The 14,838-nt window shown below is 35.3% G+C and overlaps 1 protein-coding gene across 3 annotated transcripts in view; it reads right to left on the minus strand.

Moving 5' to 3' along the window:
- LOC140443500 (WD repeat-containing protein 3) overlaps positions 1–14,838 on the minus strand; it is a 730,789-nt gene that overhangs the window by 506,506 nt on the left and 209,445 nt on the right. For all 3 annotated transcript variants that reach the window (XM_072534812.1, XM_072534810.1, XM_072534811.1), the window contains exon 4: positions 11,503–11,676. In XM_072534812.1, the coding sequence (XP_072390913.1) occupies positions 11,503–11,676 (174 nt within the window). The remainder of the gene's footprint in view (positions 1–11,502; positions 11,677–14,838) is intronic.

Here is a 14,838-nt window from a genome sequence, read left to right on the forward strand (position 1 = left end):
AAACAAAATTCATCCTATATACATCGAAAATCTAGAATTGTCAGATAAAACTCCATCTATAAATAGTCTAGTACTCCTTGAACTAATGGGCACCGTTGAAACAAGTAAAAATATCAAAAAACGGACTATTTCTGAAATAATAACCCCCCCCCCCCCCTTCTTCTACTCCAACTGAACAAAACGAAAATAAATTTTGCAAATCAAAAGAACCTTCAACAAAAAAGATAAAAAACACCAAACTATCAAAAATTCTGAGACTGACTTTGTTTTATTAACAACTCATACAAAATAACTATTTAACGACGAAACTCAAATTGTTACATATGATCAACTAGTAGATTTTTTTTAAATGCAGGATCCAAAGATCCATTAAGTATATCAAAAAAGTACACAGAAGATACCCATAAACTGTTGAAATTATTATCTTATACATCTTATATATACCCATATAATAAAAACAAAAGAATGAAAAACTTAGGTACACGCATCAGGAACAAATTAATGAAACAATTAAACTTTAGTAAAATATCAATAGCTCCAGGACTTGAAAGTGAATCAGACACATCCTATAAAATCTTCTGAAGAATAATGGCTCCATCAAATACGATTATCCAATGGAATCTTCATGGGTTCCATGCCGAATTGAATTTATGTTATCAAAGAACTAAATAAAGCAGCCAACAATTTAGAAATAATAACTATAGAAATAGGCAACCGATTTAACTATATGTGAAAAAACTATAACACCAATATTACCATGGGATGTTATTTCTTATTTATATGGCAGTGATCACTATCCCATCAGAATCTCTTTTTTAAGTCTCCTAATACAAAAATAAATAGCTTCACTACTCAGAAATGGAATCTAAAAAATGCTAACTGGGAGAAATACAGTGAAATGATAGAAGCGACTATTACCGATCTACAACAAATACCATATTCAGACATAGATAATGATTTAAACACATTTTTATCGTTAATTACAAACGCTGTAACACAACATATACGTATGATCAATCCGTTACTAAAATTTACTCCTTTACCGTAGTGAAAGGAAGAATGTAAAAAAGCTATTAAGTCTTATAAAAATTCTTTAAACAAATTTAAACAAAACAGAACAGAGCAAAATTTAATTGAGTATAAAAAACGTAGAGCACATGCAAGATATTTTATGAAGAACAGCAGAACACAGTCTTAGAACGAATTTGTATCAAGTATAAACAGTTCAACGTCGCCTTCTCTTGTCAGGAAAAACATCAGGTAAAAAACATACTCGATCTATCCCATTTTTAGCACATGGCAATAAAGTTATCACTAATAGAAATGAAATAGCTGAGGTATTAGCAACACAATTCGAAAACAATTCTAATGGCCAAAATTATACAAAAACATTCTTAGAAACAAAACTTATTAGTGAAAAAGTACCTTTAGATTTTAGCGGAGAAGAAATCCATTCAATCAACTATAACTTCACCATAATTGAATTAAATGATGCTAGCGTCACCAAAAAATATATCTCCAGAGCCTGATAATATATCGGCTATGTTTTTACAAAAAATTTCGGATAAAAGCAAAGACTGCTAAATTTGTATAATTACATATGAACTAATAATGTATTTTCTAGTAGTTGACATGAAGTTATAATAATACCTTTACTGAAACCAGACAAACCTAGAACAAAATCAGACTCATATAGACCAATATCCCTAACAAATGTCATATATAAAATTATGGAAAAAATGATAAACCGTAGACTTCTCTGGTACCTTGAGCAAAATAAACTACTAGCCCCTGAACAAAGTGGTTTCTGTCAACTCAGATGCACTACCGATAACCTAATTGACTTTGACTCTGAAATCAATGAAGGATTTGCGAATCAACAAACAAGTAATGCAGTGTTTATCGATATTACTAAAGCATATGATACGGTGTGGAGCCACAAAATTCTTGAAAATCTACATCACTGGAGTTTAAAAAGTAACATATTATATTTCATAAAACATTTTATTAGCAAAAGAATATTATATAGTGTTCGTCTAGATAACGAGATATCATCTAAAAGGTTACAAACGAATGGAATTCCACAAGGGTCAACGATTAGTGCAACTTTATTTTTAATAGCTATTAACGACATACTAAAAAACAATCCCTAACTAGTTAAATGAACATTATACGCAGACAACTTGGTATTTACACAAAGGGAAAGAATATCCTATCAGTTCAGAAACATATACAACATAGCTTAAATAATTTAGAGAGTTGCTCCGAGTCAAACGGATTGAAATTTTCTGAGACTAAAACGAAGTGCATGTTGTTTTCAAGAAAAAATATTCTACCGACACCGATACTATACCTTAATGGAAATTCCTTAGATTTCGTAAACGATGTAAAGTTCTTAGGAATGTTTTTCGACAAAAGACTTACATCATATTCAATATGTAAAAAGAAACTGTCAAACTGGTTTAAATTTATTAAGAACTATAGCCAGCTACAATTGGGGAGCAGATTCTACATCATTATTAAACATATACAAATCACTAATCAGAACAAAAATCGATTATGGTTCCATTGTGTATACATCAGCTAGCCACACACTATTAAAACAAATCGAGATAATTCAAAATACCGCATTGAGAATTGTTACAGGAGTTTTTAGAACATCGCCTGTAGAAAGTTTCCAATGTCCAACGGGAGAGTTACCGCTCCATTTAAAAATAATGTATCTTAATCTATCTTATGCTACAAGAGTTCTTTCGAATTCAAATAATCCTGTCATATATAACACTGAAACTAATCGTTTCGCCGAACTCCTTGTAGATAAAAGTAAAAATATTCCCTTTTATAAAAGAATTCGACAGTACCTACATTCTTTATCAATTGAACTACCCAGTTCGAATTCGTTAGTCAAGGTGGGTGGACGTATTCGAGTTTTGTGAATTAGCTGGTGATTGTTTCTTGTAAAATATAAGTGTAATTAGTTGTTAGTTTTGGTATTGATATTTACGGAGAGCATATTAGAGTTCTTTAAGGAGTAAGTGATGTCAGAAAAAACGGGCGGCGATAAGCCGCCCGATGAAAAAAACACTGATACTGATAATAGCAGGTATGTTCAGCAAATAGATATGAATAACAGTTATAGACCAGGAGATAATGGTCCATTTTATGTGTTTGTGGAACATAAAAATGAAAATTTAGGGAGACTTTTTCCAATTAAAATAGGGCACTTTCTCCTTAAAGATGAAATTTTAAAAAACGATGTAATAGACATTAAACCGGTAGGAGTTAATAGGGTAAAGGTTATTTTTAATACATTAGAAATAGCCAATAGTTTAGTTAACCACGAAGTTATATTAAAAAATGAGTTAATAGCATTTATACCTAAATTCTACACTCACAAAAAAGGTGTTGTCAGGATGGTAGATACTTTCTTTTCTGAAGAATATTTATTAACAGGTATCAAGTGTCAATCGTATGAAAAGGAAAATTATAGACTCTGATGGAAACGTAGTTTTGGTAAATAGACAAATGATAATAGTAGAATTTGTAGGAAATGAAATTCCAAAATGTATACAAATAAATTTACGCAATTTTCATGTTGAACCTTACATACAACCCGTTGTACAGTGTTTCAAATGTCTGAGATATGGCCACTCAGCTAGACAATGTAAATCAAAAAATGAGAGATGCCAAAAGTGTACAGATACAAGTCATACAAAAGAGGATTGTAAAGAAAATAATTTGTGTAATTATTGTAATAATAACGACCACCCCTCAATTTCACGTATTTGTCCTGTATATGCAAAGCAAAAGGGGATAAAATAAATTGTCAGTTGAAAACATTTCTTTTAAAGAAGCCGAAAATATATACAATAATCCATCATATGCGAAGGTGGCTACGAATAACCGATTCTCTATTTTAAACAACGATAACAATTTTCCAACTTTACCGAGTACTTCTGGCGACAGTCCATCATCTAATATTACTTTTAAAAAACCAAAACCAGCTTCTAAAGTGAATACTATTAAAACAATTAAACGAACACACCCAACCTCTCCTACAACAGATACGATGCCTGTAAAAAAATCTTTTAAACCTAGTCAAAAACCTAAACCCATTATACCTAACCCCTACAGAGAAGAATTTATGGACTATAAAGAGAAAACTATAATGTTAATTACCTACTTCATAAATAAATTTCAAAAAAAAAATTCAAATTAGCACCAAATACTCTTATGGAATCTAATATCCGGGACTTTGTAGAAAGTGCGTTTGTTCCAAGTGATCCAAATGATGCTATGGAAACATATAGTGAATCAGATTCAAGTGAAAAACTATTTTACTGATTAAACTTTAAAAATGGCTAATAAACAAACAATCAAAAACCAATTAGTAATTTTGCAGTGGAATAGTAGATCAATAACATCTAATAAAAATAATTTGTTAAATTACCTTAATAAAAACCATGTTGATATTATCATACTTTCCGAAACTTGGCTTAGGTCTAATAGTAATTTTAATATAAAGGGATATAATTTCATTAAAATATGTCGTGATGATGGATATGGCGGCGTTGGTATATTTATCTTACAAACAATTAACTATCAAGAAAGTGAAATAATTCAAATTTTTTCAAGGGGCATTGAAGTATGTGCAGTATTTATTCCAGATATAAATATTTCTTTCGTTTCAGTATACAAACCTTCAGACATAGCAGCCACAAAAAGAGATTGGTTAAATTTATTGGTACAGTTTGATATCTCTCGTACAATTTTTTGCGGCGATTTTAATGTACACCATTACAGGTGGGGCCCTATTCCGGAAGATCGCGGGGGAAAGGATTTAACAGAAGCTTTAGATTTTTTGGAACTAATTACTTTAAATGATGGATCGCCCACTAGAGTTAATCCGAATGGTAATCACTCTGCAGTTGATTTAACTCTTATCTCCTCTTTTTTGTCAGATTTGGTAAATTGGTCCGTATATCAAGACACTTTAGGTTCTGATCGCTACCCTATTCAGATTCAGCTTCAAATTGCTCCCATATCTTTCGAAATCAATCCGGCAACCAAGTGGAATGACGGTCGTGCCGATTGGTCAGCCTTTCAAGCATTTATTGAAAATGAAATCAGTACAAATTTATCTCTAAATTATGCAGATAACTGTCGAATAACAAAAAAATTATTTGAAGTTATATCTTCAGCAGCATCTGCATCCATGCCCGTTAAAAAACCTTTCATTCCTTCTGTCCCAAGGCCCTATTGGTGGGACGAAGAATGTTCTGATATAGCTGAAAGTCGCTCCTACGCACTTAAATTGTTCAGAAGACAAGGAAACATTACAAATTATCTCAATTACCAAAATATTGCAGCAAAGGCTAAACTCATTTTCAAGTTAAAACAAAAAATAGTTGGATAACCTTTCTTAATCAACTCAATAGATCTACACCCCTTTCAAACATTCGGAATTGTGTAAAAGCTATAAGAAACAAATATCATAAACAAAAGAAACCTCCATTGCACGAAGATTTAATTGAGGATGTTCTGAATCAGCTGGCCCCGCCTTCGGTCTCTAATGTCGATGTAGACAATCAAAAAAATTTTCATTTTTGTTCTACTTCAGATACTATGTCTAAAACTTTTACCTATTCAGAGTTAATTTTGGCATTAAACCAAACCAGAAGCACGGCTCCCGGTTTGGATGGTTTCACATATAAAATTTTACACAATCTTCCAGTTTCAGCTAAACAAATAATTTTAAAAATTTTAAAAACTGGTGGGTAAAACAAGATTATGCTGAGGATTTAAAAAATATTGTTATATGTTTAATTAAAAAACCATCTAAAGATCCAAAATTACCCTCATCATATCGACCTATATCGTTAATGTCTTGTCTGACCAAGACTTTTGAGCGCATGATTAAGTTTCGCCTAGAACATTTTATTGAAAGCAATTCTCTCCTACCCTCTACACAGTATGGATTTCGGAGAGGCCGTAGTACGATAGATGCATTGACCCATATGGTTACAGATGCACAAATATGCTTATCTGATAACAAATACATGTAATGCCTATTTGTGGACCTAAAAGGTGCATATGATGTGGTTGATTTGAGTATTTTAAAAACAAAATTGTGTAGAATGGGTATCAGCAAACAGGTATCAAATAACTTAATAAATTTGTTTCTAAACAGGAAAATTTATATTCGTGACCACAGAAATGTACTCCACGGGCCAAGAACAGTATATAACGGTTTGCCGCAGGGATCGATATTGAGTCCACTTTTATTTAATGTATACACAGCAGAGCTGCATAGTTTGATGGATGACACTATAAGTTATACAGTACGCGGATGATATTTGTTTCTATACTATCCATAGTTCATATGAACGATGTATTACAGATTTAGAGTATATTTTTTGCTGCATGCGTGATTGGTTACATACTATGGGTTTTAGTGTTTCACAGCAAAAGACAGCGGTTATGTGTCTTACTAGGCACAGACCTAAAACACCCCATCTGTATACCATAGGTGATTTTACTATACCCGTAGTGAAAGAATATAAATATCTTGGCATCTATATAGATAATAAACTCCTATGGACCAGCCACATAAAACACGTAAAGCAAAAATGTGAGAAAGGGCTCAACATTCTGCGTGTAGTATCGAAATATAAATGGGGTTATATATATATATATATATATATATATATATATATATATATATATATATATATATATAAATGTTAAAATATCTCTTACTTTTTACAAGTCATACATCCGCTCAATAATGGATTATGGATGTACTATTTATGCCTCAACTAGCAAATCAAACTTATTAATCTTAGACAAAATTCAATATAAGGCAATTAAAATAAGTCTAGGAATTATGATGTCGTCACCGAAGTGTGCAGTTCTCGCTGAAGCACAAGAACCGCCTTTGTGCCTTCGAAGAGAGTACTTAGCTAATAAACAGCTAATAAAGTATAGGACGTTTAGTACATTTATGGTCAAAAAAATATCAAATATAGCGGTCCAGAATCTTACAAACAAATATTGGAGAATTAAGACGTCTCCCCCTCTTGCTGATGCTTTTATTGACACTGAGAGACATAAAGAACTAATTCATAGTCAAAAAAATATCCTATTTACGAAATCGATTTTGCAGCCTTAATATTTAAACCAACCATTATAATTCCAAACTATCCAGATAATATATTTCTATCAAAATTAATTTTCAAATCTATACTCTGTAATTTAGGAGAGAATAAAATCATCATCTATACGGATGGATAAAAAAAAATGATTTAAAACAGGCTGTGCATTTTTAGTTTCTAATATTAACCATGTTGAGCAATATCAAGTCCCTCATTATTTATCGATTTTTAGTGCAGAAGCTATAGCTATTAACAAAGCTTTAGATTGGTGCGAGATGAATTTACCTTTATCTGTGGTAATTGTAACAGACTTTCTCTCAGTTTTGAGCGCCATTAAAAGCCCTCCTTTTAATCATTATAACAAAAATATTCTTCTATCTATAAAAAATAGTCTATATAAACTGCAGGAGTATGGTGTACGAGTTACATTAGTCTGGGTTAGAGGTTATTCAGGGATAACTGGGAATGAAGCAGTTGATATCGCAGCTAAAAAAGCACTTGACTCAGAATTGAAAGTAAACATGTGCAACCCATCAGATCTTATTAATTTATATAAGGCTGATGTAAGGGTTAGATGGGAAACTCAGTACAGTAAATTTTCAACTACATCAGAGAACCTCTATTTTAAACTTCAACCGGTTTTACCGACGAACATTCCTTACATCAATTCGTGGGATTATAATAGATATGTCATCAATTATATCACGTTTAAAACTTAATCATGGTCGCTTTCCAGCACATTTGTTTAGGATTGGTATCTTAGATTCTCCATGTTGTCCTCACTGTCCAGAAAAACCTTTAGCCGATATAAATCACGTTTTCTTAGAGTGTCAAAAATATACTGCACATACAGATATGCTGTACCATGAACTGAACAAGTTTGTAAGTCTACCAACTAACATTCCTACTTTATTAGCACAACAAGAGAAAGAAATATACAACCTTTTAATCAAGTTAGTTTTAGAAGCAAAAATAGATATTTAGCTCATATATGGTTAAATATGTGGATATGTATATATGTGTGTATATATGTGTATATATTATGTGTAAAATGTATAAATATGTTGAAATGAAAAATGAAAAAGACAGAAAAGATTTGATTTCACGTTCAAAGCGTCTATGTATCTATTGATACGTATTTCGACTCATCAGAATAGTTATTCATAGCCGTTCTTAACGTGAAAAATAATCTTCTCTGTCTTATTAGAAGTAACAATAACATGACTTCGTTATGGACGCAATAGCGACATCTGATAGAAAAATCGGTAAGATAGTTTCGAAACAAATTCAGATTTCTGCTTTAATCTGGAGCCTTCTAAAAATTGCAAGACATGGCCAGACGATGATAAAGATATTAAAAAGAGACATGGGGAATCTAAAATTTGCATTCCACGACATGTCTATTCATCTAGGCAGAAATCCTAACGAATTTGTTTCTCGTACTCATACAGAGTAGATCCGAATAAAATGAAAGGATTTCTGCCTAGATGAATAGACATGTCGTGGAATGCAAATTTTAGATTCCCCATGTCTCTTTTTAATATCTTTATCATCGTCTGGCCATGTCTTGCAATTTTTAGAAGGCTCCAGATTAAAGCAGAAATCTGAATTTGTTTCGAAACTATCTTACCGATTTTTCTATCAGATGTCGCTATTGCGTCCATAATGAAGTCATGTTATTGTTACTTCTGATAAGACAGAGAAGATTATTTTTCACGTTAAGAACGGCTATGAATAACTATTCTGATGAGACTTTTTAAGTCGAAGGTTTTTAAGCGTCGAATACATAGACGCTTTGAACGTGAAATCAAATCTTTTCTGTCTTTTTCATTTTATAATATTATATACTTACTATTATATACTTTTTGTATAAGTAGATCCGAACACACACACACACACACACACACACACACACACACACACACACACACACACACACACACACACACACACACACACACACACACACACACACACACACACACACACACACACACACACACACACACACACACACACACACACACACACACACACACACACACACACACACACACACACACACACACACACACACACACACACACACACACACACACACACACACACACACACACACACACACACACACACACACACACACACACACACACACACACACACACACACACACACACACACACACACACACACACACACACACACACACACACACACACACACACACACACACACACACACACACACACACACACACACACACACACACACACACACACACACACACACACACACACACACACACACACACACACACACACACACACACACACACACACACACACACACACACACACACACACACACACACACACACACACACACACACACACACACACACACACACACACACACACACACACACACACACACACACACACACACACACACACACACACACACACACACACACACACACACACACACACACACACACACACACACACACACACACACACACACACACACACACACACACACACACACACACACACACACACACACACACACACACACACACACACACACACACACACACACACACACACACACACACACACACACACACACACACACACACACACACACACACACACACACACACACACACACACACACACACACACACACACACACACACACACACACACACACACACACACACACACACACACACACACACACACACACACACACACACACACACACACACACACACACACACACACACACACACACACACACACACACACACACACACACACACACACACACACACACACACACACACACACACACACACACACACACACACACACACACACACACACACACACACACACACACACACACACACACACACACACACACACACACACACACACACACACACACACACACACACACACACACACACACACACACACACACACACACACACACACACACACACACACACACACACACACACACACACACACACACACACACACACACACACACACACACACACACACACACACACACACACACACACACACACACACACACACACACACACACACACACACACACACACACACACACACACACACACACACACACACACACACACACACACACACACACACACACACACACACACACACACACACACACACACACACACACACACACACACACACACACACACACACACACACACACACACACACACACACACACACACACACACACACACACACACACACACACACACACACACACACACACACACACACACACACACACACACACACACACACACACACACAATAATCTCAGGCTATCTGTTTTTAACAAATATGAAACAAACCACACCAATATACTTCAGTCCTTCCTCTGAATAATATCAAATTATAAAGATTATTCCTTATATACCGACGGATCCAAAACTTCAGACAGGTTAGGAGCGGCCGTTATAGATTCTAATCAACACCACAAATTCAAATTATCAGCATTTAATACTGTTCACGTGGCTGAGATTTATCACTGACTCTTTAAGCTTCATTCTAACAATAAAGTAGCTGTATCCAAAACATCCAATAGGTTCGCTTGTGAAAACTGAATTAGATATTTTACGCCAAAAAAAACCGACATCGTAATACTTTGGGTCTTATCGCATGTCGGTATTCGAGAAAACGAAGAAGCAGATTCCTGTGCTAGAGATGCAGTAAACAACGAAAATTCAACAATAGTGAGTAAAGTGGTTGCTAGTGATATTAAAACAGTGATTAAATCCAAAATCCAGTGTAAGTGGCAAAGTGAATGGGATAACTCCCAATCGAAATTAAAAAAAATTAAACCGTTTCTAAAGACTTGGAGTAAACAAAACACAAGCAGGGCCAACCAGGTTAGAATGCGAATAGGTCAGAAATAATGCGTTTAGGTCGCATTAGGATAACGCATATATTTTTATTTGATGGAAAGAATCAACCGGTATTTGCTAGATGTAAGACAACTCTAAATGTAAAACAAATCTTAAACTGTACAAAATATATTCAAGAAAAATTCAACAACAATCTTTCTAACGATCTAAAAGTATCATTAGACGAAAACTGTAACATAAATAATATTGTAAATTTCCTTAAAGAAACTTAACTTTTTCATCTATTGTAAATTAATTAAGTATTGTACCTCAATGTAACATGTCGCTAATAACCTTTAGTAGTTGATAAGTTGAGTAATATTAAAAAAAAAAGATTAAGATATTAAAATATATCCAGACATCATTTTTAATAAGACTTACCGTAAAATGTTCTGAGTCTTCAAGTGATGTTAATTCTAATCTTGATGGCAAATATTCTATATTTTTATTTTCACAATCTGAATCTCTAAATGAAAGTTTGTAAACTCTTAGTTCAGCATCTCCACATCCAGTCACAAGATATTTATCATCTTGCATTAATGCTATAGTCCATACCTGTAATAAATATTTAATAAATTCAAAAAGTCTTCATGATATTTTTGTAAAGTATATTATTGCCCACACAAAAAATAAGATACATATTTCGAATTCTCCTAGATGTAACCCAAAGAGGATTAATAAGTACTGTCAAACACAAATTTAAAAAGTAACGAATATAAAAATCTTCTATAAAAAGCTTCGTTTGTAAAACACATCATTTTATTCAAATTTTTGTACTTCAAAAGAGGAATCCATTTTTTTCAGGGATAAATACATTTCGAGATACATATTGTTACGATAATTATCCTGGCCTAAAATAACCGTAAATATTATGACTAATGTGTTCTGTTTTTAGATTTTACGAGAGTATTCTATTAGCCGGCAGAAATTTACCTGAATGGACCTTCCAGAAACGGTCGAGCCGATGTAAAAAAATACCCGTTTGCCTTACCGTTATAATTTCGCCGCAAATCGAGAAGGCTGTTCGATGATTCTAGCGTAAAGGCAATGGCATATATAAAGGACATTTGATTTGGAAGGAACAGTTAATTCTCAACACCCGCGCTCGCGAATTTGTAACGTACGAATATAATAAATTATTGTCAGATAAGTTAATATAAATAAAGAAATAAATTAAATCCGTAAGTGTTATAAATATTGAACCTTTTAACAAATTCACAACAAATGGTGTCAGAAGTGGGATCGAACATAAATTAGACTTATAATAATAATACAAGTGAATACGTAAAATAAATTGTGAAAATGGCTACGATTTATGAGCTCACAGTGACGAATTTAAGAAGACATCTCGAAGACAGAGAATTAGCTTCCACCGGAAAAAAGGCTGAGTTAGTCCAACGACTAAAGAACGCTTTGCTAGAAGAAGGACTAGATCCAGAAACTTATATATTTGAAGACAAGCATGATGCTGTCCTCTCGTCGATTTCGAAAGTTTCTTCTGATGTAGCCAAAGTTTCTGGTGATGTAGCCAAAGTTTCTGGTGATGTAGCCAAAGTTTCCGGCGACATCGCATCATTGGAGAACAAAGTATCCGGCGACATCGCTTCTTTAGAAAGCAAAGTTTCTAACGAGATTTCTTCTCTGGAAAGCAAAGTTTCTGCTAACATCTCTAAAGTCACTTCAGAGATATCTGCTCTTGACGATAGAGTGTCTTCGTTAAAAAACCAAGTTGCTGCCGATATGTTGGCCTTCGAAGAAAAGATATGGAAAGAGATGGAAAGGAAGATGGAGGAAACAGGGACAGCAGAGAGAGGTAACAATCCGATTACAGTGGAGATAAAAGAAGACGAGACGAAATTTAAGTTGGAGACACGGCCGAAATTTGAAGGAAGTGGAGGTTCTATTCATGTTAAAGTCCCAACTTTCGACGGAAAATCATCATGGAACAACTACATGAAACAGTTCGAATCAGCCGCAAGAGCAAATGGATGGTCTGAAAAAGAAAAGGCTGTAAACCTGACTATCGCCCTTCGAGGAGATGCCTTAGATGTGCTTCAGACCATAGCCGTAGAGGAGACCGATGATTTCGAACAACTGAAGAAGAGGTTAAATATGCGATATGGCCACGAACATTTGGAGCATGTATATCAGTCACAGCTTAAAAATCGTAGACAGAAGAAAGATGAGGCTCTTCAAGAATATGAGGTAGATATTGCCAGATTAGTACGATATGCTTATCCAACAGCTCCCGAAGACATGATGGAAAAATTGGCCGTTCAAACGTTTATTGATGGTCTTCGTGATCATGAAATGCAGAGAACACTGCGATTAGCTCGTCACAAGACGCTGGTTGATGTCCTATCCGCCGCCCTCGAATACGTCAGCTACGCAGGCCTCTGGCGGGTACAGTAAAGTTAGGACTGTAAAAGAGGAAGGAGATGAAGATAAACTTGACCAGCTCGTTAATATGATGAAAAGCATGACATACAAGAAAACGAAGACCATCAGATGCTGGAATTGTGGCGAAATAGGACACGTACGAAGCTCCTGTAAGCACCCTAGGTACGACGCAAATCAAGAAACTCACCATCAGGAAAACTAGAACGGGTCAGCCTTAGGGGGGCAGCTTCGACCCAGAACTTTTCCAAAGACCCTCTCATACTAATAGCTTCTTTGAAATGTCGTGAAGATAGTGTATATGTAGATGGAGACATAAATGGTAAAAAGCATACGTTGTTGGTGGATACCGGAGCGACCAGAACCATTATACGCCCGACAGTTATAAACAGCCGAAAGAAACTGTTACCAACGAGGTTACGACTTCGGACCGCTACAGGCGAAAATGCCAACATTCATGGAGAAATCCAGGTACAATTGGGAATTGGGGCAGAAAAGTTTGTCCATACTGTTATAGTTGCTGACATCGAAGAGGATGTTATATTAGGAATGGACGTAATGAATATGCATGGATTCCAATTGGATTTTAAGAATAAGGTAATCAAAGTTGGCAACGAGGAGGTATTTCTCCATCCACATAATGACAACACTGTGCAAGCAGCCATTACAGAAGATACAGTCGTGCCTGCGAGAAGCGAAACGATCATAGTAGCGCGACTACAGGGAATTGTAGACGAAGGGAGACCTGTTATGATGGAGCCTTGGAACCACGACGATGAGGTTGGCCGTGGAATCATAATTGGAAAGGAATTGGTGACTTCGGCTAAAGAAATTCCTGTGAGACTTATCAATGTCAACGACTACCCAGTGACCATAAAGAAAGAGACAAAAGTAGGAACTTGTGTACCTGTGACATCCATAATTCGTCAGGCGACAACATCTGATAATTCCAACGACAAATTCGACCAAATGGTTGCAGTTGCAGGACAGTCTCTAAATCAGATGGAGAAAAGGAAATTAAGGGAATTTCTTCGGCAGTATCGTGATATTTTCGTACCGAAAGGAGGAAAGACGGGAAGAACTACCGTTGTTAAGCATAAAATTGATACTGGTAATGCTAAGCCAATTCGTCAAACAGCTCGACGATTACCACAGGCGAAGAGAGAGGAAGCTGAAACGATTGTTCAGGAAATGAAGAAAGACGGGGTGATAGAACCTTCTACGAGTCCATGGGTCTCTCCGGTGGTCCTGGTTAAGAAGAAAGACGGAACGACGAGGTTCTGTGTGGATTACCGTTTGCTGAACAACGTTACCAAGAAA

Source organism: Diabrotica undecimpunctata, chromosome 6, assembly GCF_040954645.1.
Source record: "Diabrotica undecimpunctata isolate CICGRU chromosome 6, icDiaUnde3, whole genome shotgun sequence".
NCBI lineage: Eukaryota > Metazoa > Arthropoda > Insecta > Coleoptera > Chrysomelidae > Diabrotica > Diabrotica undecimpunctata.